Consider the following 24,881-nt stretch of genomic DNA (forward strand, 5'->3'; position numbering starts at 1 on the left):
GCCTGGAGCTGCAGGAGGCTGTTGTCACCAACTGCAGCTTCATTCCCCAGCACTCCCTGTGCCCAGACATCACCAGTTCTCAAGCCAGCCCAGAGAGAACCTGCCCAGGCCATGGGCTGCTGGATTTTCCAGGAATAAGCCATGGGAGATGCTGTCAAATGCTTTGCTGAAGTCCAGGTAGACCCATCCACAAGTTCACCCTAAGTTCATGCCATTAATGCTTTTATCTTGCTGCCACTGTCATCAAGAAATGGATTAGGATTAGTTTTGAGAGATTTTCCCGCTGTGAGATGCCCAAATTTTATTGGAGTGGCAATGTCAAATTTTCTGCAGTTACAGTAACATGAAAAGAGTTCACAACTGCTCACACAAAACCTCCTCATCCGTGGCCAAATGCAGCCTTCTCCAAGAGGGATGAACATACAAAGGGTATCTCTGCAGCACAGAAAAGTGATTACAAACCAAAGAATGGCTCAGCTTATCAGATCAGCTTTGCTTGTCTCCACAAGAGCCACCACCATCAATCAGGAATCAAGTCGTTGCCATTCACAGCAGAGTGAAGCAGAGATAATTTGACACATAAAGCTCTGAATTAGACATAATTTGAAGAGGAGTAAGCAGGTGTTATTTTTTTATTGACTATTGTATTGCTTTAATGAAAACAATCTCATTTTAAAAGAGCTATTTAACTTCTCCCAGCCAAAAATCACATGAAAAACCATCTCCCAGGCAAAGCCTGCTCTGAATTCACACAGCACATCAGATAAAAACACAGATGAAGGTTGTGAATTCCCGCCGCCAGGCATTCCTTCATGGAATTAACCACTCAGAACTGCAGATCCCAGAGGTCTGTAAACGGCCCTTCCTCCAGCTTTGACAAACACAATCCTGACAACTTCACCTCCTTGCAGGTTGCTGCTCCAAAGCTCATTGCTTTTGGAAATTCCAGCTTTTCAATCTCTTTTCCCAAACACCAAACGTAAAGGTCTTGTTTTTGCAACTGAGGATTTTGCTGGTTTGTATCACAGAAAGCTGATGGAAGCTTCCCAGTGTCTGCTAAAGTGCTGTGCTGCAGGGATTGCTGCATCTTCTGCTGGCCAGTGCTAATTGATTGTGTTCCTAATTCCATGGAATGCATTAATCCAAAACCTCTGATCTGGAGCCAGGTTGGGAGAGCTGGGGGTGTTCACCTGGAGAAGAGAAAGCTCTGGGAAGAGCTCAGAGCCCCTTCCAGGGCCTAAAGGGGCTCCAGGACAGCTGGAGAGGGACTTGGGACAAGGGATAGAGGGACAGGACACAGGGAATGGTTTCCCACTGCCAGAGGGCAGGGATAGATGCAGTTGTGGGAAGGAATTCCTGTCTGTGAGGGTGGTGAGGCCCTGGCACAGGTTTCCCAGACAAGCTGTGGCTGCCCCATCCCTGGAAGTGTCCAAGGCCAGGTTGGGCAGGTCTTGGATCAACCTGGGGTAGTGGAAGGTGTTCCTGCTCATGGCAGGGGGTGGAACAGGATGGTCTTTAAGGTCCCTTCTAATCCAAACTATTCTGTGATTCCATGAATTGGAGGCACTCAGTGGTTTTTGGAGCCTTAAAACCCAGTGCTAGTGCTTGACAAAACAACTGCAAGGTCTGATTCTGAAAAAAAAAATGAATACAAACTTCTTCCCACCTTGATTTCACTCTCTGGATTACAATTGCCTTGATAATTCATTTTAAAACCAAACCAAGACGGGCAACTGTCTCGAAAATTGAGTAACCTCAGGTTCACCTGTATTAAAAATCCTCAGCTTCAGGCAAAACTGCTCATTCACAGTGATTTTACCAAGGCCTGGCCCTCATTTGATGTTTTTCTGATTACACTTCCATTGTGTCACTGTCTGGCAGCAGCACTATTGTATTACAGTCTCTGTCACCAGCAGCTGACTCTGACTCCTGCACTCAGCTCCCTCAGCAGCTCCAGCCCCACAGCTCACTGTGAATTCAGTGCTCTGCTGCCACTTCTCAGCCCTCAGAGCAGCTGAAGGAATCAGCAACAAGTCCACAAGACTTAAAATAGATGTGACTTTGCAGGATACCTGGGCTTGGGGCACACTAAGAGTCCCACTCACAGCTTGGCAATAAATCTGATTATTGTCACTTAAAATTGACTCCCAGCATCACTGAGGTTGGAAAAGCACTCCGAGATCATCGAATCCAAGTATCCCCCAGCACTGCCAAGGCTTCCACTGATCCATGTCCCCAACTGCCACATCCACATAACTTTTAAATCCCTCCAGGAATGAGGAATCTACCACTGACCTGGGAAACCCATTCCAATGCTTGCTCACCCTTCCTGTGAAGATTTTTTTTTTCCCTAATATCCAGTCTAGATCACAACTTGGTGCAGCTTGAGGCCATCGCTTCTTCTCCTGTCTCTGTTCCCTGGGAGCAGAGCCAGACCCGCCTCTCCCTCCTGTCAGGGAGTTGTGCAGAGCCACAAGGTCCCCTCTGAGCCTCCTTTTCTCCAGGCTGAGCCCCTTTCCCAGCTCCTCCTGGTGCTCCAGCCCCTTCCCCATCTCTGCTCCCTTCCCTGGACACCAGGAGCCAGTTGGGAAAAAACCCAAACCTCATCTAGCAAACCCATCATCTTCTGGTTGAAGGACATTTTAAGGGCTGTTTCAGGCCCTCAGCTCAAACCACATCTAAGAGAACATGCACAATTATTCAGTGAACAAATAAATAAATGACATTTTGATTTTATTTTCCTTCTTTTGCAGTGCCAAAAAACGCTGAAGTCACCCATGCACACTGCAGTTATTGTAATATTTGTTAGTCCTTTCTCCCTTGCTGCAGGCACCACTGCTTATCACGGAAAAAACTGTGCCATTCCCCCATTTTTATCCATGATTATCTGGCATGTGTCACTGCCAGAAAAACTTGGTATTTGTTTCAAATTGCTGCAATAATAAGGAAAGTGGCTGTATTACATTTACATTAAAATAATGGAATGCACAGCACTTAATATAAAAAGGGATTCCTGAACAAATTGTTTGCTCAGTGTGTTTCCCACACAACCATTCCACTGCTCCTGCAATACCCCAGTAGATAATATTGGAGATATTGTTGTTAATAATACATGGGAAACACACATCCCTAAGGAATTTCAGTGCATATTTGCTGGGTTTCCTTAGCTGGCAACACCGTCCCTTCCTTCCCCACTTCAGTGCAAAAACAAACTCTACATGTGCTCACTTACAGTTGTGCCTAATTATATAAATGTACTAATTACACACACTTTTCAAAGTAGGTAAATTTTAAATGGTGCTATTAAGGAAATCTATTCGATGATGGAAATTTCTGTAATATCATATTGCAATCTCACACATGGCAATTTTGCTCTCATGTCAGTATTTATTTAATGACAAATAACAGCAGCGGATAATAGAGCTGGGAAAGCAAATTAAAGCTGCAAGATTCACAGGGTGATGTTGGTCAGCAGATGCTAAAAGAAAGGAATAATAGGAATTTGGAAAAGCAGTGGATTTAAGGTAAATGATGAGTAAAAAGAAGTTCTGAATGATAAATATCTTCCAAAACCACCAGATAAACACCTGCAAGGCTGACTTATCCCCATCAGAAAAAAATATGTCATTGAGCACTTCATTTACATACACAGTTATCAGATCTGGAAATCACTTACCTGCAGTTCTGAGTGTCTCTTTGCATTTAAAATAATTCCAGCTGCAAGTAGGAGCCGGCCCTAGGAGCTCACCCAGTCATACCCACACTGTTAAAAAACAAACTGCTGCCTTTTGGGACCTTCTGGCTGACGTAAAAAGAGGTTTTTTGCTTTTAACATCGAATATCCACCAAAACTCCTGGTCCTTTAACATAACACCAGTGAGGTGATTGTATAACTAAATATAATTAAGATAATATATGGAATGTATTTATTAAATATAATGAACACTGATTTTCTTTTAGTACTACTTAAGTTTACTGCCCTGATGTCCCAGCTGAGTGTTTTTTTTCAAAAAATTATAATAATGTAATGTTTTTCTGCTGCAGAATGTGGATTTTGCATTGACAAGAGCACTGGGCAGCACCACAGTGCAACAACACTGCAGGATACTAATCCCCCTGCTTTTACTTAAATAATAATGTGGTAGGGTAGAGACAGAATACATATTCCCCACAAAACAAGGGAAAATTCTGTGTAAGAAAGGGAAATGGTCAATGTTCTCTCACACAAATCCTTGTGTCACAACAAATACTCTCAGTTAGTCACAGGATGTCACATTTCATCCAAGATATTTAGGGAAAGGCTTGATAGAAGCATCTCATAAGCATCAAGTGGGTGATCCTGAGTTATCCAGCTCAATTATCTATCAGCAGCATTCAGGAACTCTTGGATCTGGGATTTTGGGTACACCGTGCAGGCTTTGGGGTCCAGAGAAGCTTGATGAGCTTTAAGAACACAGATTTCTGTTCTGGTGAACCCACATCAAATAAATCTCTAGAAGAGACTCAAGATATCTCTGAATAAAGAGCTGGGTTTTTTTCTGCATGGTTATAAAATGACTCTCACAAAAAAAAAAAAAATCCTAAAAGTTGGAATTTAAAGCAACTATGATGCAAGTTGGGCATCAGACTGAGGAGCTGCAACAGCAGCACAGAGAGTGCACAGCACAAGGGCTGATTTTGTGTCAGTTGGTGCCACCTTTGACCTCGAGCTCATAGGTGAAGCAATTCCACCCCCTGCCCAGTGTTACCTTCTGATATTCCTCCTTGGATCTCAGGGCAGCTTCCATCTGTTCCTGGGAAAAGGTGTAGATGGCCGAGCGGTACTGAGTGCCGATGTCGTTCCCCTGCCGCATCCCTGGGGAGACAGGACACAGGGGGATCAGCTCCCTTCTCTCCCTGGGTGCTGGGACAAGCTCAAAACACTCACATTTCACAGAATCCCAGGATGGGTTGGCTTGGGAGAGACCCTAAAGCTCATCTCATTCCAACCCCCTGCCATGGGACACCTCCCACTAAATTCAGGATGTTGCACACCGCTGGATTAGCACAGTTTTTTTCTTTTCTACTAGCAGGTGGTCTTAGGAAGTCCAGTTCTTTGGTTAAAGAGTCCTGAAGGGATTCAATGCTGGCATCTCCTTTAAAATGCCATGAAAATGAAATATGAGCATATTACGGTTTTGTCCCACCACACAATAGTCAAATACAGATGTCAAACCTTAAATAATTAACCTGCAGTCACTGCAAACAAGGCACTCTTAAAAAACTGATTTTGAACCACGGTAATGGTTACCAAAAAATGTTGATTTTATCAAGTGATTATAATTTTTCTTGTGCGGTGAGAATATAACTTAATGGGAGAAAGGTATAAAATACTTTTGGAGAAAAATAGTTATTTTTGGGACAGGCTGCCCAGAGAGTTTGTGGACTCCCCATCCCTGGAGGTGTTCAAGGCCAGGCTGGATGGGCGATTTTGGCACCAGGATTTTGTGATATTTCTGCCGACATGTGTAACCCCTTCAAAAGACTTGATGCATGAAGTTGTTCCTCTACAGATTTGAAAAATTTGGGATGGATTCTCCCTACAAAGCTACAAAACACTGGGCCAAAGCAGAGAGCTGACAACTGTCCCCTCAGGTGACCAGCCCAGATCTGGTTTGGCACTGCTGCTTCCCATTTCCATTCCCATTCCCATTCCATTCCCATTCTCTCCAGCCAGCTTTGCTGTGGATCATTTTTCCCTAAAGTCAAACAGCCTCAGAGCAGCTTTAGCACTTTTGCAGCTGCATTGGCAGCTTTGTTATCACTTCCTTTCCCGCCTTGTTCCCAGATTTGTGTTCAAGAACACAACTTTACGGTTTGCTGGAATAAAATGTGTTAAATTTGACTTTGTCTGGTGATGTGGATGAACTTGGGGGAGTGAAAAAGTTGGAGTTTCTTAAGCAGGGTCCTCCCAAAATGCTGCAATCCAAGACAAACTGGAAATCATCAGGATTGGTGTTATGATTGCCACCAGGCTGCAGAAGCCCCTCTGAGGATTCCCATCAACTCTCAGGATTGTGGAGATGAAATGGAAAAGGAAATGGATGTCCTGATACCCCCCTGGCAAAGGGCAGAGAGTGGAGAAAGAGCCTGTGGTACTGGAGGGAAAAGATGCCATCAACTCACTACTCCTCATTAAACCATGGATTTATCACTCTTGGACTCCCCAAGGCAACAACAACAACAAAGAAAAGATTTAAAGAGAAATACAATAAACAATCAAAAACTGCCTGAAATATTTATGAACAAGACACAAAAATATTTTAAAATATGTATTAGGATGACAGCTCCATTCGATGACCAACAGTTACATGAAAGAATCTGATTCCAAAACATCTCATGGAGTTTTCTGATGGTTTGGGTTATTTTTTAGCTGTTAAAATGTATTATTACAATAAAAACAACAACAATGTTCTTCATCAATACTTAATAGTGTCAAGTGCCACCAGAGGATATTTTGCTCATTCCTTTGGAAGTTCTTCCAGGGTGGCAGGGAGCTCTGGTAAAGCCAGTTTGGGATAAAATAAGGACAGGCCAGGAAAGCTTTAGTTTTGCCAGGATTTGTTAATGCTGATTGATGTTTGAGCTTAAGCATTAACATTCTACAAATCTATTTTTTGCTTAACAAACTGTTTAACAACCAACTAGGGAGGAGATTACAAAAATCTCTCCAAATGGAGGATCACTACAGAGGGTGCTGGTTTCCAGCATGAATTTATGAGTGTAAGTTTGGTATGAGCTCACATGCACAGTGCTCTGAGTGAAAAATCAGATTATTTAATATCTGCATGTGCCACCACGACATAGTATCAGGGAGCCAGTCAGCTTAATTAATTTATTGAAGGGAAGGTTAAGAGGAGAATTAACTGTAAATTAAAAATACATTTCTAGAGAAAAAAAAAAAAAAAAAACGAAACAGAGAAATGAGGCTCTTCAGTCTTGCCAGAGTTGTTTAACTTGGAAGGGCAATTGAAAGCCAAAGTATCCAAATTCCAGGTGGGAAATAAGACAATATCCAAGCAACAAAGAGCATTTATCACTTGAACAATGCACCTAAAGCCATGTTCCACTCCTGAGGGCTTCACTTTAAGGAAATACATTTTCATAGAATCACAGAATCATAAAACAGTTGGAAGGGACCCTAAAGATCACCCAGTCCCACCCCCTGCCATGTGCAAAACCTGCCAGTTTAGGGATAGTTTCTAGGGTAGCTCCAGGAGATCAACCTTTTCCTCAAGGATAATAGGGAAATCTGTCAGTAGGATGTAAACTTCGCATTCAGGACTGAGATGATAAACAGATTCCTTCTTAAAGTTGATAAGAAACATTTATTAACCCTGAGGAATCAGAGAATTACTGAGGATGGAAAAACCTCTGAGATCAAGTCCAACCATCCTCCAGCACTGCCAAGGCCACCACTGACCCATGTCCCCAAGTCCCACATCCACATGGATTTTAAATTCCTCCAGGGACGGAGAATCCACCTGGGCAGCTGTGCCAGGGCTGGAAAATCCCCTCCATGAAGGAATTGTTCTCAACCAGACCTACTTTAGCAATATCAGTGGGGCAAGACAGAGACTGGAAAAGGCAAATCCTGTGTCCTTGACCAGGTGATCAGGAACACATCCAGCAGGAACAGGAACAAAAAGACCTCCGAGGTAACAACCTGGCACTCAATGGTGAGACCTGAAACAAAGAAAATCGTCTGATCTACTGGGAACAGCCAGAAAATCTCTTTTTAAAGAGATGCTTTGGTAGAGAGGCTGATTTTAGAACAGAGAGAAAAGCAGAGAACTCGCAGCTCTCTGGCAAAAGTCAAAAAATATGTGAGTTTCGGATATGGTTGTGTGGTGCCAAAGTATAAAAAAGTCCAAAATCCAGAAGTCCAGATCCTGTATGAGCACTGGGCTGTCATTGTAAGCTCTTGTCTCTGGAGAACCAGGGTAGATGAGGGCATCTGGAGCTCCAAACGTGTTCAGATGTTGGGCACGGATTAGATTCAGGAATTTCCCTCTGGCTGACCAAAGCACCTCAGCAGAGCTCAGCCCTGACCACTCTGAAGAATGTAAGATGTCTTTACTGTGCCAGCAGAGCCCAGAGCACCAATTAACCACAAAAAGCCCTCAAGAGCTGAGCTCTGCTTTACATGAAACGGAAATTTGTGGTGAGAGGATGGTGGCTGGGGAGAGCAGGGAGCTGTGAAGGGCTCCCAGATCCTGCCAAAGGAACCATTCCTAGGTTGAGAATGCCAAGGAACATAAACACAGTGCCATCAGGACTCTTTGCCAAAGTGTAGATAACAGGCAAAGAAATAGCTCTAAAAATCCCTTTCTTGCCAACACTTTGGTATCTTCTGATGTACCCAGGTAGGAATGATTTAGTTCTGGTCTTCCTCACATTCTCTGGCATCAAAGCAATAAATTCTGACTCTCCTTTGGTTTGAATGACTGGAATATGGACTGGAATATGGAATTCCCATCCCTGGAAGTGTCCAAGGCCAGGTTGGACAAGACTTGGAGCAACCTGGGACAGTGAAAGTTGCCTCTGCCCAAGGGCAGGGGGTGGAATGAGATGATCTTTAAGTTCCCTTCCAACCCAAACCATCCTGTGATTCTCTGATCAATAAAAAAGCAGATTTCTCAGTACTATTTTTTTTTTCTTCAGAAACTGCAAACAAGCAGATTTGTTTCCAAAAAAGCCGATGTTTAATACATTACCTACAGAAAGCTAAAGCAAAAGACACTTTATTTTATTGGCTAAATCACGGAATTCTTTCAAAGACTCAACCCTCTAATGACTTGAAAGTAACACTTACACACCACTCCTTATCTTCTCTCCATTTAAAAATAATAAAAAAAATGTAATGGCATCATCCGTCAACTTTGCTATTCTCGGAGGATCCCAGGCATAATGGAGATAAATGGCTGAGGTCTCTTCAACTTTTCTCTGCCATCCAGTGAAATTTTAAAGGGCAGTTCATAGCTCTTATTTTTATCATAATTTTTCCCGTGATTTATAGACTTTTCTGCAGCTGTCACTTATTTTCTTATACCTGCAGCAACCTGAGATACGGATTGGTCATTTCCTTCTCCCCAATCAATCCTTGCTGAGTTAAGACTAATAAAACTCCTTCTTCCAGCTCATCATATCATTATTTAGTAAAAATCAATTGCACCATGTCACCCTGGCTTGATGTCATCACTCACTCTAATGATTACATCCATACAGCTTAAAAGTTGCCAGGGGAAAGTAAAACTCTTTATGGCACATGATTAAAGGAGAAAAATGTTAATAGAAAAGAATTTCGTTACCGTGCTGTGCATTGAGAGTTCTGGATGATTTTCAAGGTGCTGTGGTGCAGGGAGTATAAATTAAATAGAAAATAGTTTCTTCAGGAGGTTTAAAAGAATTATTGAGCTTGTACATAATAAAGAAAAGTTTTACACTGTCAACAAGGTTTACAAAGTTCTCAATATACACGGGTTTTAGTGTCAAGGAGGAAACTCTGGTTTTGGTCTTCTTTAGGCACTAAAAGATCTTGGTGGTCTTTTCCATGATTCACGTGCCAGAAGCAATACTGCTCCTCTAACACTTCAAATATTTTATACTTTTATATTTTACAATTTTATATTTTTAAAAAATAGAAATTCTCAAGGAAACCAAAGACTCTTCTTTTGTTTAGAAGAGAAGTTCCCTGTATATTCATTCTTTATTAATTCCTTCAGATATAACAATGTATAAATGCACTTTTGAATGCTCTTTGACCTTTGAAGGAAGTGCATCATCAACCTGAGCCCAGAAAAAAACTCCTCACAGGTTTGTTTTGGATGAGTGTAACAAAGCTCAAGTATTAAGTCAAGTATCACCGGCAGGGAAAAGTGTTAATCCATTTCTAATTATTAATTGAAAATTCATATTTACCAGTAGTGCACAGAACAGATGAATAGAACAGTGAATTATGCACATAAATCATCCTTAATGGCACCAATCTTATTGTAGGAGACTTTTAGTTTAATCAGACTTGACTTCACTTTAATCAAAAGTTAAATAATTTGGTTTAGACAGGATTTTTAGACATTTTCTGCCATAAATAGGCATTAGGCTTTTTCAGAGGTACTTTCTCTTAAAAATCTGTCTGGGAGCTGGATGAACCTCAGTCTGCTGGAGAAACTCCAGAGGAAGCCACAAAGATGCCCTAAAGCGTGGAGCCCCTCTGGATCCAGGCTGAGAGAGCTGGGAATGTCCAGCCTGGAGAAGAGAAGGATCCAGGGAGAGCTCAGAGCCCCTTCCAGGGCCTAAAGGGGCTCCAGGAGAGCTGGAGAGGGACTGGGGACAAGGGCCTGGAGGGACAGGACACAGGGAATGGCTTCCCACTGCCAGAGGGCAGGGATAGATGGGATATTGGGAAGGAATTCCTGACTGTGAGGGTGGTGAGGCCCTAAAAAGGGGTGCCCAGAGAATCTGTGGCTGCCCCTGAATCCCTGGAAGTTTCCAAGGCCAGGCTGGACGGGGCTTGGAGCAGCCTGGGATAGTGGATGGTATCCCTGCTCATGGCAGGGGGTGGAATGGGATGAGCTTTAAGGTCCCTTCCAATCTAAACCATTCCATGATTCTATGAACATGGGAAGGGAATGAAATCTTTATCAATATTTATTGGTTAAGCTGGAGCTGAGCTTTGGTTCAGGCAACCAAAACTGACCAAACATTGATGCCTCATTTGAGTCAACTGTGTTGACCAAATCTTTCCTAACACCTGTGGGAGCTGAGCCCCTCCATGCCCATGCAAACATCTAAATTTAAGTGGATTTAGCTCAGCCTTTATCCGTCCTGGCTGTGCTTGTGAGACAAACCTGCCTGGAGATCCTGATAGCCTTCAATCCCAAATAAAATGCATGCAGCAGGGATGTGTGGAAGAGATTGGAGGACATGACAGAGGGCACAAATGAGCTCCACATTTTCTAACTGCTGGAAAACAGGAATAATGCCCAAAAGCATCTGACATGGCAAAGGCAATTCTGTTTGGGCATCAGAATCAGGGCCTCATCGCTGATTTTCTTCAGAGATTAACTTTGCTGTGATGTTACCAAAAGCTGGACAACAAGAGATGACGGGGAAAAATACAATTAAGAAATGCAGGGATTCAGACCAGTTACCACATGGGCTCAGCTATGGAACCACACAGATTTGCTGTTGTTTTCTTCATGTGCCTTCTCCTTTCTCTTCATTTATCTGCTGTTCATTAGTACCTCGCCTCAATTTAGGCATTTGCCAGCACTATGAATCCAAACCCACTCTGATCCACCAGGTGCTGTTGCAATAGTAATAAAAATAATTAGTGATAATAAAAATAATAGTGTTGTCATTTGCTTTTATCAGCAGATAAGCTCATGGGACACTGCTCTCTCAAAACACAGACAAGTGTGCTCTTATAAATATGCACAAGGAAATTGCAGGCAGAGAAAAACAGTCATTCACTGAAAACATTGTTGTTCAGAAGAGAGTCAGCTTTGACCTCTTGTACCTAATTATACACAAAAACAAAGATTAAAAGCCTACTAATAATCACCATAAACTATGATTAATGATGCCACGCTTCAGTGCCTCAGATTTCCAGACCCAAGTACAGTAAATTCACTATTATTTGAAGAAGAAAACAATGTTTGGTATCTCTTTGTTTTGACTTCATCTATTGTTTTCCTTGCCTAAGAATTAGGAAAGATCCATCAAAAAAAATCTGCAGAAAAAGACTTTCTAAGGTTGCCCTCTCCTAATTCTACAAACACATGAAAATTTAGATGCGGTTATTCCCACCACATTCCCGTTGGCTTCACAGATAGAACCACAGCATCATGGAATGGTTTGGGTTGGAAAGGACCTCTAAAGATCATCTCATTCATATACCACAGAATCACAGAATCTTCTGAGTTGGAAGGGATCCACATGATACTATATTTTATATATAATATAATTTAATACAATATAATCTCATTCTTCCTGATATCCAGTATAAATCTCACCTCCCTCAGGTGGATTCATGTTTCCCACAGTGTCAGAGCTTTAATTTTCAGTAGTTCTGGGGAAAAGATCCACACATCCTTGTCAGATGTAAAATAAAGAACCTAAGAGCAGTTGAAAGAGGAATTCAGAGCCCAGAAGGACTTTTGCCCTTGAGCCAGAATTGATTCAGCACCACTCACTTCAAAATGCAAAGTGCTCAGCCCACCTCAGCAACCACTGCTCTGGTTAATAATCCCCTTCATTAAGAATGATGCAGAGAAAACATCATCTCCTAAACTGCAAATATAGGTCAGGAAAAGTCTATTCTAATTTATATGGATAAGAAGAGTCTAACATGCAAATTAGGGCACGGCAGCTGAAATTCCTGGGGATGCAAAGCAGCCTAATAACACCTATTTATTTTTAATGCCTGTTTACTCCTGGAGAAACACAGAGAGTAAGAACAACAAAATACAAGATTTCGGTTCAGGAAGGAGATGAAGCTGCATTCTCAAAGCGCAACTCTGGCAAAGAGTTTACTACTTAAAAAAAAACCACAAATCACAGGTATTTTGGAGGTGATTTTGGCCAGGGGACTAAATTCATTGCTGGTGGGATGAGTCAGCATCAATCAACTGCCCCACCACTGGAATTTCATTGGAAAGAGCAGAAATTAGAAGAAGGCAACAGAAAGACTCCTATCAGACAACCCAGTTCTACTCTTGAGTGTCCAGCCCTGCAGGAATCACCACACATTTATCTTTATTGTGTCCTGGCACATCGATTTCCATGGCTTTTGTTAATTTATCAACACAGAGCTCTGCTTTATTCGCTTCCTTCAAGAGCCTCCCAGCAATGTCTTTACTACTGATTTAATTAGCATCCTCTTCACTGTATCCTCCGAGTCATTAATGAAAATATTGAGGAGTATTGGACCAAGAATGGCTCCCCGAGGGGCTGGTAATTCTATTTTGAATATATTTAATATGCCTGGCGACAATAGATTTTGTATTTCTACTGGTTTTTGTTACACCTTGTAATAATGCTGAGACCATCAAGTCTCTTAATAACGTTTGAAATACACAACAAAGGTGCTTTAATCTGAGAGTCACAAATCTCACTCAAATTATAAAAGGAAGCGAGTTACAAAAATATAAAGGCAAAACATAAAAATGGTTATATTTTACAAGGAGAGATTATTTTTTTTCCCCTTTAATCTCCAAATGAAGTTCCAGGCCTGTAGCAGAATACCAAATGTTGGTTTAGGGTGGCTGCAGCATTTTTTATGTGTACAGCTGTTCTTCCACTGGTATAAGTAGACACATCTGCTCATTAGCAACACAATGTCATTTCTAGTGTCTAATTTTAATTATTTGCAGATGATAGATTCCTTATGCAATGTCTAAAAAAAGTACAGGCCTTCAAATCTGGGGAGAAATAAATATCCCCTCTGCAAGCAAACTGGGTCAGCACAACGAAAAGCAGATATTAATCTGGAGAACTCCTTTATCAGCACCAAGGCTAAATGCCAGCGTGTTTGGAAGGTCACAGGAAGGAGAAATGGCTCCTACATTTCTTCTTTATCATGGATACACAAGACATATGGACTGAGAGATGTTCTGAACAAGTCTGGCAGGTGATGAGTTTGTTGTAGGACAGATGGTCCTCAACTGCTGGAAAAACATCAGCCCTGCTTACATTTCCTGCACAAACACAGGCAAGATAAGGATTTGTCCCTGACGGGAAAGGGGGAATGAGATGCCTTACAATGACTTTGCTTCTCTGGGTATTTACAAAGGATCAACAAGGCTGGAGAGGAAATTCCAGAAGGCCCTGAGCAGCGGTGGCCAAGGGTTTGCCCTTCACCCTGTGGTCAGAGAGTGACCAAAGCTGCGGAGTCCTGGCCTCCTCTCTGCCACTAACTCAAAAATCCAAACAGAAAGACAGAAGGAATGAAAAATGATGGGATTTGTGGACAACAGGCACTCACCACAGGGAACTGTAGCTGCACCCGAGTTTTTTCTGATGGGCTGGGAATGATTGGGTACTTTTGAGGAATGCGAGGAGCAGAACTACCCAAACAAGAATCTGGTTTGGACTGTGCTCAGGAGAGAACAGAGATGAAGGAGGCAAGTGGATTTTTCATTTCTCCCAAACACGATTCCACAGAATCACAGAATGGTTTGGGTTCAACAGGACCTTAAAGATTATCTTGCTCCATCTCCTGCCATGGATAGAGACACCTTCCACTAGACCAGGCTGCTCTAAAAAGAAATTAGTTCTATTGCCTGCTCGACTTTTGTACAGACCATGTAAGCAAGAAGGAGCCCTTCTTTAAAGTCATCTTGAACTGGTTGAAATCGCTGAGCGCACAGGTCAGGACAATTACAAGATTAAAGTCCTTTACAGGACTCACATCTGCACCATGCCAAACACTCTCCTGTGGTATCAGATTGATTTTTCCAAAGGTCTGGAGAAATAGTTTCTGATACCCCATAAAGAGCAGCCAAACTTCCTGATCTGATCCAACATGACACGTTCCTCCCTGACCAGGAGCACAGCAGGGCTTGGAACTTGCTCAGGCACTGCAGGTCAGTGCTGATGCCAGAAGGGTGATCCCACCAGCATTCCTGCTCCTGGCAATTTAAATCCTGGCTGGAAACCCCGTTTCACTTCCATTCATGCAGGGCTAATTTTCAGCCTGAGCAGAGAACTTTGTGATTGCCAGAGTCAACACAAAGAAAGAGCTTGTATCTGGCAGAAAGGTTGGGGAGAGAGGGGAAACTCACCCTTTTCCCTAACAGGGAAGTCAAATATTCCTTTACAGAAATTGTGACGCTACAGAAGAGGCAAAAAACTGATGGGCTGAAAGTCCAAGTCACTTAGCATAGGCAGCAAGGAGTGCCAGCAGGCAACTTTAAGGGGACAGTCAGGCTTACAGTACAAAAAAATCTGAAAAGCTCTGAGGATGGCCCCAGTAAAAAAAACAGGCAATAGAGACTTTGCCCCTATACCTCTGCAAACGTAAAAAATAAAATTATCTACAAAGATTTTTTTGCGGTATTTTTGGCGTATCCCATTCATCCCTCTTTTCTGTATCAATGACAAAGAAACAAGATCTCGAGCACTTACAGAGCCATCCAGAGCAATCCTCTTATAGATCTGCTCATTCCTGGGAGAGCAGGAATGCTGAGCAGGGCACTGGAGGCTGAGCAGAGATGACAGCCATATGCCACTTGGCAGAAGTCAGGGGGTTGTTTGTTGCTTTTTTCAGTCTCCCAATTCTAATGAATTATAAAATAGAGCCTAAATTAACAGTCAGGAGGACTTTGTCAGGGCCCCACACTTCGGAGATGCTCATCGGGGAGGATCTCTTTCAACTGTTTGATTTGATCAAAGGTTCCTGCTTTTCAATTGACTTCTGTGCACTCCAGAGCTTCCCTAAACAAGAGTCGGGCTCCTTCCCAGGGACAATTTGAATCCCAGTGAGGTGTCAGTCTCTTCTAAAGGACAACTGCTCGGAAAGCAGGAGTTTTTGAATATTAATACACTCACATGATGATGAATGATGGGACTTGCAGTGTGTATTCTTCAGCAACTTGGTACCAACTAAACCAATACTGAAAGGTCTTAATCTGCCACAGGATGTACACATTTGATGTTTAATGACCCCAGAACAATGAGACAAGTCCATTATCTCTGCTGGGGGTAGAAGGGGTGAAATGGTGTTCCCCCAAATTCTGGAAAAAGATAAAAGACACTGAGCTTTTGTATTTTTAAATGAGAGCTGTAATCAAGAAGTTCAGCACTTGCTGTACGAGACACTGGATTCACCCAAAGATTGTGCTGCATTTCATGAATAAGAAATCTTCTCATTTATCTTCTTAGTCAAAATCTTCTCATTGGCAGACTGAGTCCTGCATTCCCACAAGGCTGCCTGAATAAAACTCACTGTGTGCACACAGCTCAACTTCAAAGGAGAAAAACACTGTAGGTCGGAGAGGTAACTCTCACTTGCAGTGTCTTTACATAAAGCCACATTTCCCACAGCAAGCCAAAAATAGGGAATAGGTACAAAGCAAGGCAAAGAAACAATCCCAACTCAGAGACCTTCTACCATCCCTACCTTACAAAACAGGAATTTGACATTGGGACCTTGTGGTTCAGGTTTTTCTCAAATCAAGAAATATGAATGAGGTGTGAAGAGCTTTGCAAAATTCTTGGACTGAGATTAGAACAACAGTATCACAGAATCACAGAATCATTTAAATTGAAAAAGACCTCCAAAACTTCCAAGATTAAATCCAATCTCCACCTTGTCACCAGCCCAGAGCACTGAGTGCCACGTCCAGTTCCAGTGTTCCTTGGACGCTTCCAGGGATGGGGACTCCAAAAGGAAGCAGACAGCTCCTTCCGAAGTTTGACAGTCCCTTCCATGAAGAAATTCCTCCTGGTGTCCAACCTCCCCTGGTGTAGCATTAAGGAACCATAAAAATACCCTGGTAAAGCAACCTGTGTGAGGCTGGGACGTGCAAAGTCATCGGAGAACAATTTCATCTTTTCCAGGGGTAAAGTGATTCTCTCACTTTTGGCAAATTATTATGGAAGAACCACATGGAAATTCTATTGATCCAAGCTTAGATGAAGGTTTGGGAGTGTTTCCACTGAGCACTGCCGTGCCACACAGGTGCCTGAGACAGTTGTGAAGGACTCATGTGTTTCCATGGCTCAGTGTCACATGGAGACAGGAGCTCATTCCCAGAAGGAATTCAGTCACATTAGCATGGCCTCCTGCCTGGGCTAATTAGGTGATGCTTCCCAGCTGCCAGAAATCCAAGAGTGAATCACACATCTGCCACATCCAGCCTTCTTCTGAAAGCACAGACTGGAACAGTGCGGAACCTCAGTTGTATGAGGATATAAAGACATAATATCATGATTTTTCTTTGGTTTAGAGCCAGAAAGAATCATAAATCCAGCTGATGAGTTTATCTGACCTGTTATCACAACTACTACACTTCATCCACGTATCAGTGCGCCCAGATAATGAACTTCAGTCATCCTAAAGCCCTGAAGTCCTTCAGGCACTTCCCAGTTCTCTGTAGGCAACAGCCTGATCCCAACCACCGCCAAAGCCAAGACTACAGACATGGCAGAAGATTGATTAGGTGGGTGTTGTCCAAATTATTTCAGCAGATATCCATTTCTCATACCTGAAAGATGAAGAATCATAAATTCCTGCCCATCAGTTCCCAGCCCTGGCAATCAGGAAGAATCCAAACATATGAGTAAGACATGTGGGCCAATTGTCCTGATGTATCAAAACAACCAGTCCATGAGAGTCATGGAAACCTAGAACAGTTTAGGTTGGAAGGGATCTTAAAAACCATCTCATTCCAACTCCTTGTCATGGGCAGGGACACCTTCCACTATCCCAGGTGCTCCAGGCTATCTCCAACGTGGCCTTGGACATTTCCAAGGATCCAGGGGCAGACACAGCTCCTCTGGACACCCCGTGCCAGGGCCTCAGCACCCTCACAGCCAAGAATTCCTTGCTAATATCCCATCTAAACCTACTCCCTTTAAGTTTGAAGCTATTCTCTTCCTGTCACTCCAGGCTCTTGTAAATATTCCTCTCTGTTTTTCCTGTAGGTACTGGAAGGCCTCAATGATGTTGCCCTGAAAATTCTTTTCTCCAGGCTGAAAGAAAGAAGCCACTCTCTGGTGATGGCCAATTTCTGTTAATCCAAATGGAAAAAAGAGCAAGAAAAAGATCCAAACCAAAAACTGGTAGGACAGAAAGAAAAACTCTTTCATAAACTCTACAAGAAAACCAGGAAGGCCCAGCAGCATGATTTGAGGGTGGAGATTGCCGTAGAATCACACAATCCTGGAATGGTTTGGAAGAGACCTTAAAGACCACCCCGTTCCAACCTCCTGCCACAGGGAAGGGTCTGTCTCAATGCAGAGCTCCAAGTTTTTCAGGGATGGTGCCGATGAATCATCCTGAACACAGTTCTAAGGCAGGGGGCTGGAAAGGGAGGCTCATAAATCAACAGCATGGGCCACCACACTCAACAGAATCACGGGATTCCTTCTCCTGACTGGAATCTAGCCCCTCTTTTAAAATGATGGATTATCCCCTCTGAAAGACTCAAAAGGATGGTGAAGGAAAAATACTCCAATGTTTAATTACACTCAGGGATGTGAAGCTGTTTCACTCCACAGTGGAACTTTCCAAACCGCAGCTCCCAGCTACCGGAGCTTGTCCCAGTTTATTGGGATCAGGTGCTCAACCTGTCACAAGCTACCTGCAAGGATGACTTGGTCATTCAATCATGGAATATCCTGAGTTGGAAGAGACCCACCAGGATCATTGATCCAATTCCTTGGGCTCTCCCAGGACACCCCAGCAATCCCAAACTGTCCCTGAGAGTGTTGTCCAAATGCTCCTGGAGCTCTGGCTGCCTCAGGACTGTGACCATTCCCTGGGGAGCAGTTCCAGTGCCCAACCACTCTCTGAAAGAAGAATATTCAACCCTAACCCTAACCCAACCCTCCCTGACATGGTGCTCTCTCTCTTTATTTGGTTATCCCCAGCACTGGGCAGTTTTCTGACCTCTATATCCTCTTTTTGTCCCTCTTCAAATCCCCAGCAATATTTCCGTAGATCCCTGGGATGGCAACAGAGGAAATGCACAAAATGTTCTGATTTCCTGGCCCTGCAGACAGAAAATTCCTGACTCAAGCCCTTTCCATACAGGCAGAAGTTGCAATAACCACTTTGGGCTCAGTGGAAGACACTTATCCACAATAGTCCCTGGATTCCTCTTTGAGTTTCTCTTTCCCAGGATGGCATCACATTTTGGAGGTATCATCTGCAATTTTTTTGTTCCCAGATGCGGTAACAAGTGGCATAATTACGATGGCTGTTCAAATATTGAAATGAGTTACTTGTGTGCAGTGTTTCTGGGAAATGGGAGAAGGGATGAGGTTTATTGGAACTCTATAAACATGCAAAATGTTTTCCGCACACAGTTTCCCATTTCTGTTTGCACAGATGCGGGCCGTGTCAGCATAAAACCTATGCCAAGAAGGATAAATTAAATCCAAAGGTTTGGAAAAGGCAGATAGGTAGAACGATCCACTCTGCACAACATCTCTAACCCCCTTTTTGCTTCCTTTTTCAAATCACAAAATATACTCAGTATCGCTGAAAAATGTAAAATCCAGTCTGTGATGAAGCATAAAGGGTAGAAATGAAATAAAATAAAATCAAATAAAATAAAGCAAAATAAAATAAAATTAAAAAACAAAATAAGGCGAAATAAAATAAAATATAAAACAAAATAAAAGTTAAAAAAAACAAAATAACAAATATTTTTGAAAAACAAAACAATAATTTTTGCTTTAAAAAACACAAAATAAAGTAAAATAAAATAAAGTAAAAAATAAGGTAAAATAAAATAAAATAAAATAAAATAATAGAAAATTTGAAGATTCAAAGAAATACGCTCTAATTGAAGAGACAAAAGAAATTACAGAATAAATTGTCATAATCAAAGTTGAAGAGAATTTTCCATTGTCTCCTGTGCCACTCTGTGGGAATTTTCCCAGCCCAGGCAGCTGTAAGGGAGGAGGGGCACTCAGAGCTTCTGTGCTCCCATTCTCCCTCTCCCTCTCTTTCTCTGTCAATAAATGTCTGCAATCATATTCCTGAGCTCCAGTGTGATTTCAAGGTTCATCTCTTCCATGCAGCTCAAACACTAATTATCCCAGCTGTAATTAGTAAGATAATTAAATACTGGCTCGCTCATCACTCTACCTTGTGTCGGGTCATGATTCTCCCAGAAGACCTTGAGCAGTTGCTCAAAGCTGATGTTTTGTGGCTCAAACACCACCCGGACGGCCTCAGCATGCCCAGTTCTGCCTGCAAATTCAAAATAAAATCAGATTTTAGCAGTGACAATTAGCCAGGGCACACTCAGGGTTTTGTCTCTGCAGTTCCAAGCACAGTCCTTTGGTTTTGTTTCATGTTTTCCTAAAAATACTTTGATTTAGCACCATTTATACCTGAGCTTTTCTGCACAATATTGTATATTTATGTCAACTCTACTAAATCTGTTTGTTCAGACAGGGCCATCATGAAATAAACTATGCAGAGAGACAAGAAGACAGTTATTACAGCAGTTTATTAGCTCAAAGGAGAGCAAAATAATTATGCTAACAAATATATAATTGAAAACTAGAAAAATATTTTAAATATTCTAATTAGAGCATTAAAATACAAAAACTTTTATATCTAATTGTCCTGACTGGGTTTTGTTTCTGTGGAGGTATGGATAATATAATTGATTATAATATAATTATCACTATTATAAAATATCAACAATATTGATGATAATAAAAACAAATGTCAAGGGTGTGTTTAAACAGGATCACACAAATAATTCCAGACTTTCACAATATTCAACAGGCTCAAAAGTGTCAAAGAAAGCCTGGCTCAACTTCAAATTTTATGACAGCAGAAATACAAGGAAGATTAGCAGATGTTATAGCACTTAAAAAAATTATTTCTATTTTTCAGTTACACTTTGGAGAGAACTTTTTCATTTCTGATGTGTTTATGACTCACAATATTATTAAAAGATCCAACTTCTGAAGGGTTTGGCCACGTAATTCACTTAAATTTTAATTAATAGCGATATTGATGAGTGCTCAGAGTTCGCAGGTGAGAATCCACTGCACAAAGTGCATTTTATGTTTTATATATGTTTTGTATTTTATAATTTAAAAATTAGACATTTTTGTTGTCAATACCTATTTATGAATGGGGAAAAAAATCCCGCCCTTCAATTAAATCATTTGAAGTAAATATCTAAAAATAAACTCGATCTGCCTTTTGGTGGGGACATATTAAGTTCTTCGATCACATTAGGGAGGTTTTTATTTATTTTACACCAGCACAAAGTCCAGATTTATTCCACTGATTTCAACAGGATCAAGGAATTCCACAGAGGGTGAATCTGGCCCAGTGATGGCTCCTGAATGAGCTGTCACCAAACAAGAAAAATCTGATTCTGCGAGTAACTGAGGAGGATTCAGTAGGGACATGAGGAGAAATTTGAATTTTAAAAAAATAGAGAGAAATAAAAAGGATGCTGGGAAATATTAAAGATCCACGATGGGGCAAAGTGTGACAGCATTTTATCAGTTAATGGGGTGCCTGAAACAAAACCAAAAAGAGGCACAGAGGACTGGGCCAGCTGATGAAAGGGATTTGAAAGACTGGGATTAAAATTAGTCTAGGACGTAGAGGAGTAAAGGAGGACACATCTGGGATACCTGTAGTCTAGATTTGATAAAATCAAATTGCTCCCATTATTACTGTAACACAGATCTGTTCAGTGAGATGAAAAGAGAATATCCAGGTTCTCTGGGAGCTGGAGTGAAGCCAGGTCCCCCTGTCCTGCAGGATGTCCACAACTGTGACCCAATTCCTCTCTGCCTTTTACAGTCCAGGGAAGGACCTCATTACCTGAAGCCAAATTTGGATGGTGGGAAGCAGAAAGGATCATCCATTCAGCAGAATAAAAATACAAGTTAGAGATAATTGGCTTAATAATGAAGTGAAATAGTCTGCAGCAAGAACTGATGGCCAACTTAGGCCAGGGATGAAATTTATTCCAGATCTTGTGGTTTAATGTGGCCCATCAGCAAAAATAATGAACTTGGTGGAGCCCAAATTGGGACTTTTGTAGTAGCTTGAGAAAAAAAAAAGAGACCATGACCAGTAGTGTGTCCAGCTCTCCAAAACCAACACTGTTCTCGTTAGCCATGCAAATGCAGGGCAGGGCTTTCCTCCGGCCAGAGGAGGGGTGATTAAAAGAGGGTTCTAGGGAGTGAGGAGAACAGGAGTCGGCAAACAGGGGCGTGGCACATCTCTGTGGGCGTGGCACATCTCTGAGGGCGCGGCACATCTCTGAGGGCGCGGCACATCACTGTGGGCGTGGCACATTTCTGCGGGTGTGGCACTGCAGTTTGTGCAGCAGTTCACAGGCAAAGTGGTGTGGCACTTCTCTGAGGGTGTGGCATGTCAGTTTGCCCTGCAGTTTGTGGACAAACAGGTGTTGCACGTCTCTGAGGGCGTGTTTTTACAAATCTATTAACGGCATTAAATCTATTAAATCTATTAGATCTATTAAATCTATTAACAGCAAAAGGAAGGGTAAGATGAACCTTTGTTCTCTATTGGACACAGGAGGGAACTTAGTAACTGCAGATGAGGAGAAGGCACAAGTGCTTAATGCCTTCTTTGCCTCAGTCTTTATAGGAAGACAGCTTGTCCTCAGGACAACTGCCCTCCTGGGCTGGTAGATGGTGTCAGGGAGCAGAATGGTCCCCCTATTATCTAGGAGGAGGCAGTCAGAGAACTGCTGAGCCACTTGGATGTTCATAAATCTCTGGACCCACATGGGATCCATCCCAGGGTGATGAAGGAGCTGACAGATGAGCTTGTGAAGCCGCTCTCCATCATTTCCCAACAGTCCTGGCTCACTGGTGAGGTTCCAGGTGACTGGAAGCTGGGCAATGTGACACCCATTCACAAAAAGGGTGAGAAGGAGGATCCTGGTAATTATAGCCCAGTTAGCTTGACCTCAGTTCCCAGTACGGTAATGGAGCAGTTTATACTGCTGTGTCATCATACAGCATTTACTTGATGGCCAGGGTACCAGGCCCAGCCAGCATGGGTTTTGGAGAGGTAGGTCATGTTTGACCAACCTGGTCTCCTGACCTGCCTGGTGGATGCAGGAAAGGCTGTAGATGTTGTCAATTTGGACTTTAGCAAGGCCTTTGACACTGTCTCCCACAGCACACTCCTGGATAAGCTGGCAGCCCGGGGCTTGGACAGGAGCACTCTTTGCTGGATTCAGAACTGGCTGGATGGCCAAGCCCAGAGAGTAGTGGTGAATGGTGCTGTATCCAGCTAGCAGCCAGTCATGCGGGGTGTTCCTCAGGGGTCTATGCTGGGGCCAGTTCTGTTCAATATTTTATTGACGACATGGATGAGGGTACTGAGTCTTTCATTAGTAAATTTGCAAACACTAAGCTGGGAACATGTGTTGATCTATTGGAAGGGAGGAGGGCTCTGCAGAGAGATCTGGAATGGTTGGATGGATGGGCAGAGTCCAGTAGGATGAAGTTTAACAAGGTCCAAGTGCAGAGTCCTGCACTTTGGCCACAATAACCCCCTGCAACACTACAGGCTGGGGATAGTGTGGCTGGACAGTGCCCAGGCAGAAAGGGACCTGGGGGGTACTGTTCAGCAGCTGGCTGAACATGGGCCAGCGGTGTGTCCTGGTGGCCAAGAGGGCCAATGGCTCCTAGGCTGGATCAGCAATAGTGTGGCCAGCAGGAGCAGAGAGGTCATTCTGCCCCTGTACTCAGCACTGGTGAGGCCACACCTTGAGTGCTGTGTCCAGTTCTGGGCTCTCAGTTTAGGAAGGACACTGAGACACTTGAGCACGTTCAGAGGAGGCAACAAGGCTGGTGAGGGGCTTGGGACACAAACCCTGTGAGGAACGACTGAGGGAGCTGGGGCTGTTTAGCCTGGAGAAAAGGAGACTCAGAGGTGACATTATCACTCTCTACAACTCCCTAAAAGGTGGCTGTAGACAGCTGGGGGTTGGTCTCTTTCTCCAGGCAGCAACTGACAGAACGAGAGGACAGAGTCTTAAGCTGCACCAAGGGAAATATAGGTTGGATATTAGGAAAATATTTTTCATGGAAAGAGTGATAAAGTACTGGAATGGCTTTGCCGGGGAGCTGGTGGAATCACCATCCCTGGATGTGTTTAAAAAAAAGATTGGATATGGCACTCAGTGCCACGTTTTTGTTGAGATGTTAGGCATGGGTTGGACTTGATGATCTTGAAGGTCTCTTCCAATCTAGTGATTCTGTGTGATTTTGTGTGTGATTGTACAACTAAAATGAGATTAAAGAGTGGCTTCTGGCTTCAGTATTTTTATTTTTTGTAAGCCAACATGAATCTTATGAAAGGATTTTATCAGTCAGGAGCAAATTACTTGTCTAAGATGAACAGGTTTAGATCACACGGAAGTTTCCTAAAGAACTTGAAAACAATGGAGGCTTTACCTTTCCTCCCAACTGAAGCAGCAATTACACCTTGTCAACACTGCCTGCTCCTACTAATCCAGTAGTTCAAAGGATCAGCCTCCTTTTTTTCCCAGAATAAGGAAATAATGGTGGTCCTCTGAGAACTATAGCCTGACCTCATGAAAAATATTCTCAGATGTGTGGCTAAGAGACTGTTAGAATAGATTTAAAATCAATATTCACCCTCAGGGGAAAGGAAAGGAAATAATGCTGCTGGTCCTACCAGATTCACCTCTCATTTTCCTCAAAGCCTTTCCATAATACAGAGGATTTTCTTTCTGCTGTGGCTATTCCTAATAACAATCTTGGTATTAGTGACTTTCTGCGTTAGGCTTGAGTCTGACTATGAAAACAGAATAATCCTATTTTGTTAGTGTCTCACACACTTGGTAAATCCAATGCCAAAAGAACACAGCATCAACCCAGCTCACTACTCCTCTGTATGGTGAAAAAACAATTGAAATATTTCTAATCAAACCTTTTTTTGTAAGAGTTTTTAAAATGGAGAGGCATTAATGAAAGAGAAACAATTACCCCACTTGTTCTCCAAAAACCTGTGTGTCTTTAATGAGGAATTCAACAGCCTGACACTGAGGAGCTGCAAGGATTTGAAATGATCAGTGGGAGATGTGATTCTCTCAGTGACATCCAGCTCTTCACCTTAGTGC

General features: G+C 42.6%; 1 protein-coding gene across 2 annotated transcripts in view; it reads right to left on the reverse strand.

Moving 5' to 3' along the window:
- Window positions 1–24,881, reverse strand: part of MSRA (methionine sulfoxide reductase A) — a 239,774-nt gene that overhangs the window by 78,713 nt on the left and 136,180 nt on the right. For both annotated transcript variants that reach the window (XM_066180120.1, XM_066180121.1), the window contains exons 4-5: window positions 19,862–19,966; window positions 4,749–4,855 (exon numbers count right to left, since the gene is read on the reverse strand). In XM_066180120.1, coding sequence (XP_066036217.1) covers window positions 4,749–4,855; window positions 19,862–19,966 — 212 coding nt within the window. The remainder of the gene's footprint in view (window positions 1–4,748; window positions 4,856–19,861; window positions 19,967–24,881) is intronic.

This window comes from Chamaea fasciata, unplaced genomic scaffold (assembly GCF_029207755.1).
Source record: "Chamaea fasciata isolate MVZ Bird 193981 ecotype frontalis unplaced genomic scaffold, bChaFas1.0.hap1 SCAF_3, whole genome shotgun sequence".
Lineage (NCBI taxonomy): Eukaryota > Metazoa > Chordata > Aves > Passeriformes > Sylviidae > Chamaea > Chamaea fasciata.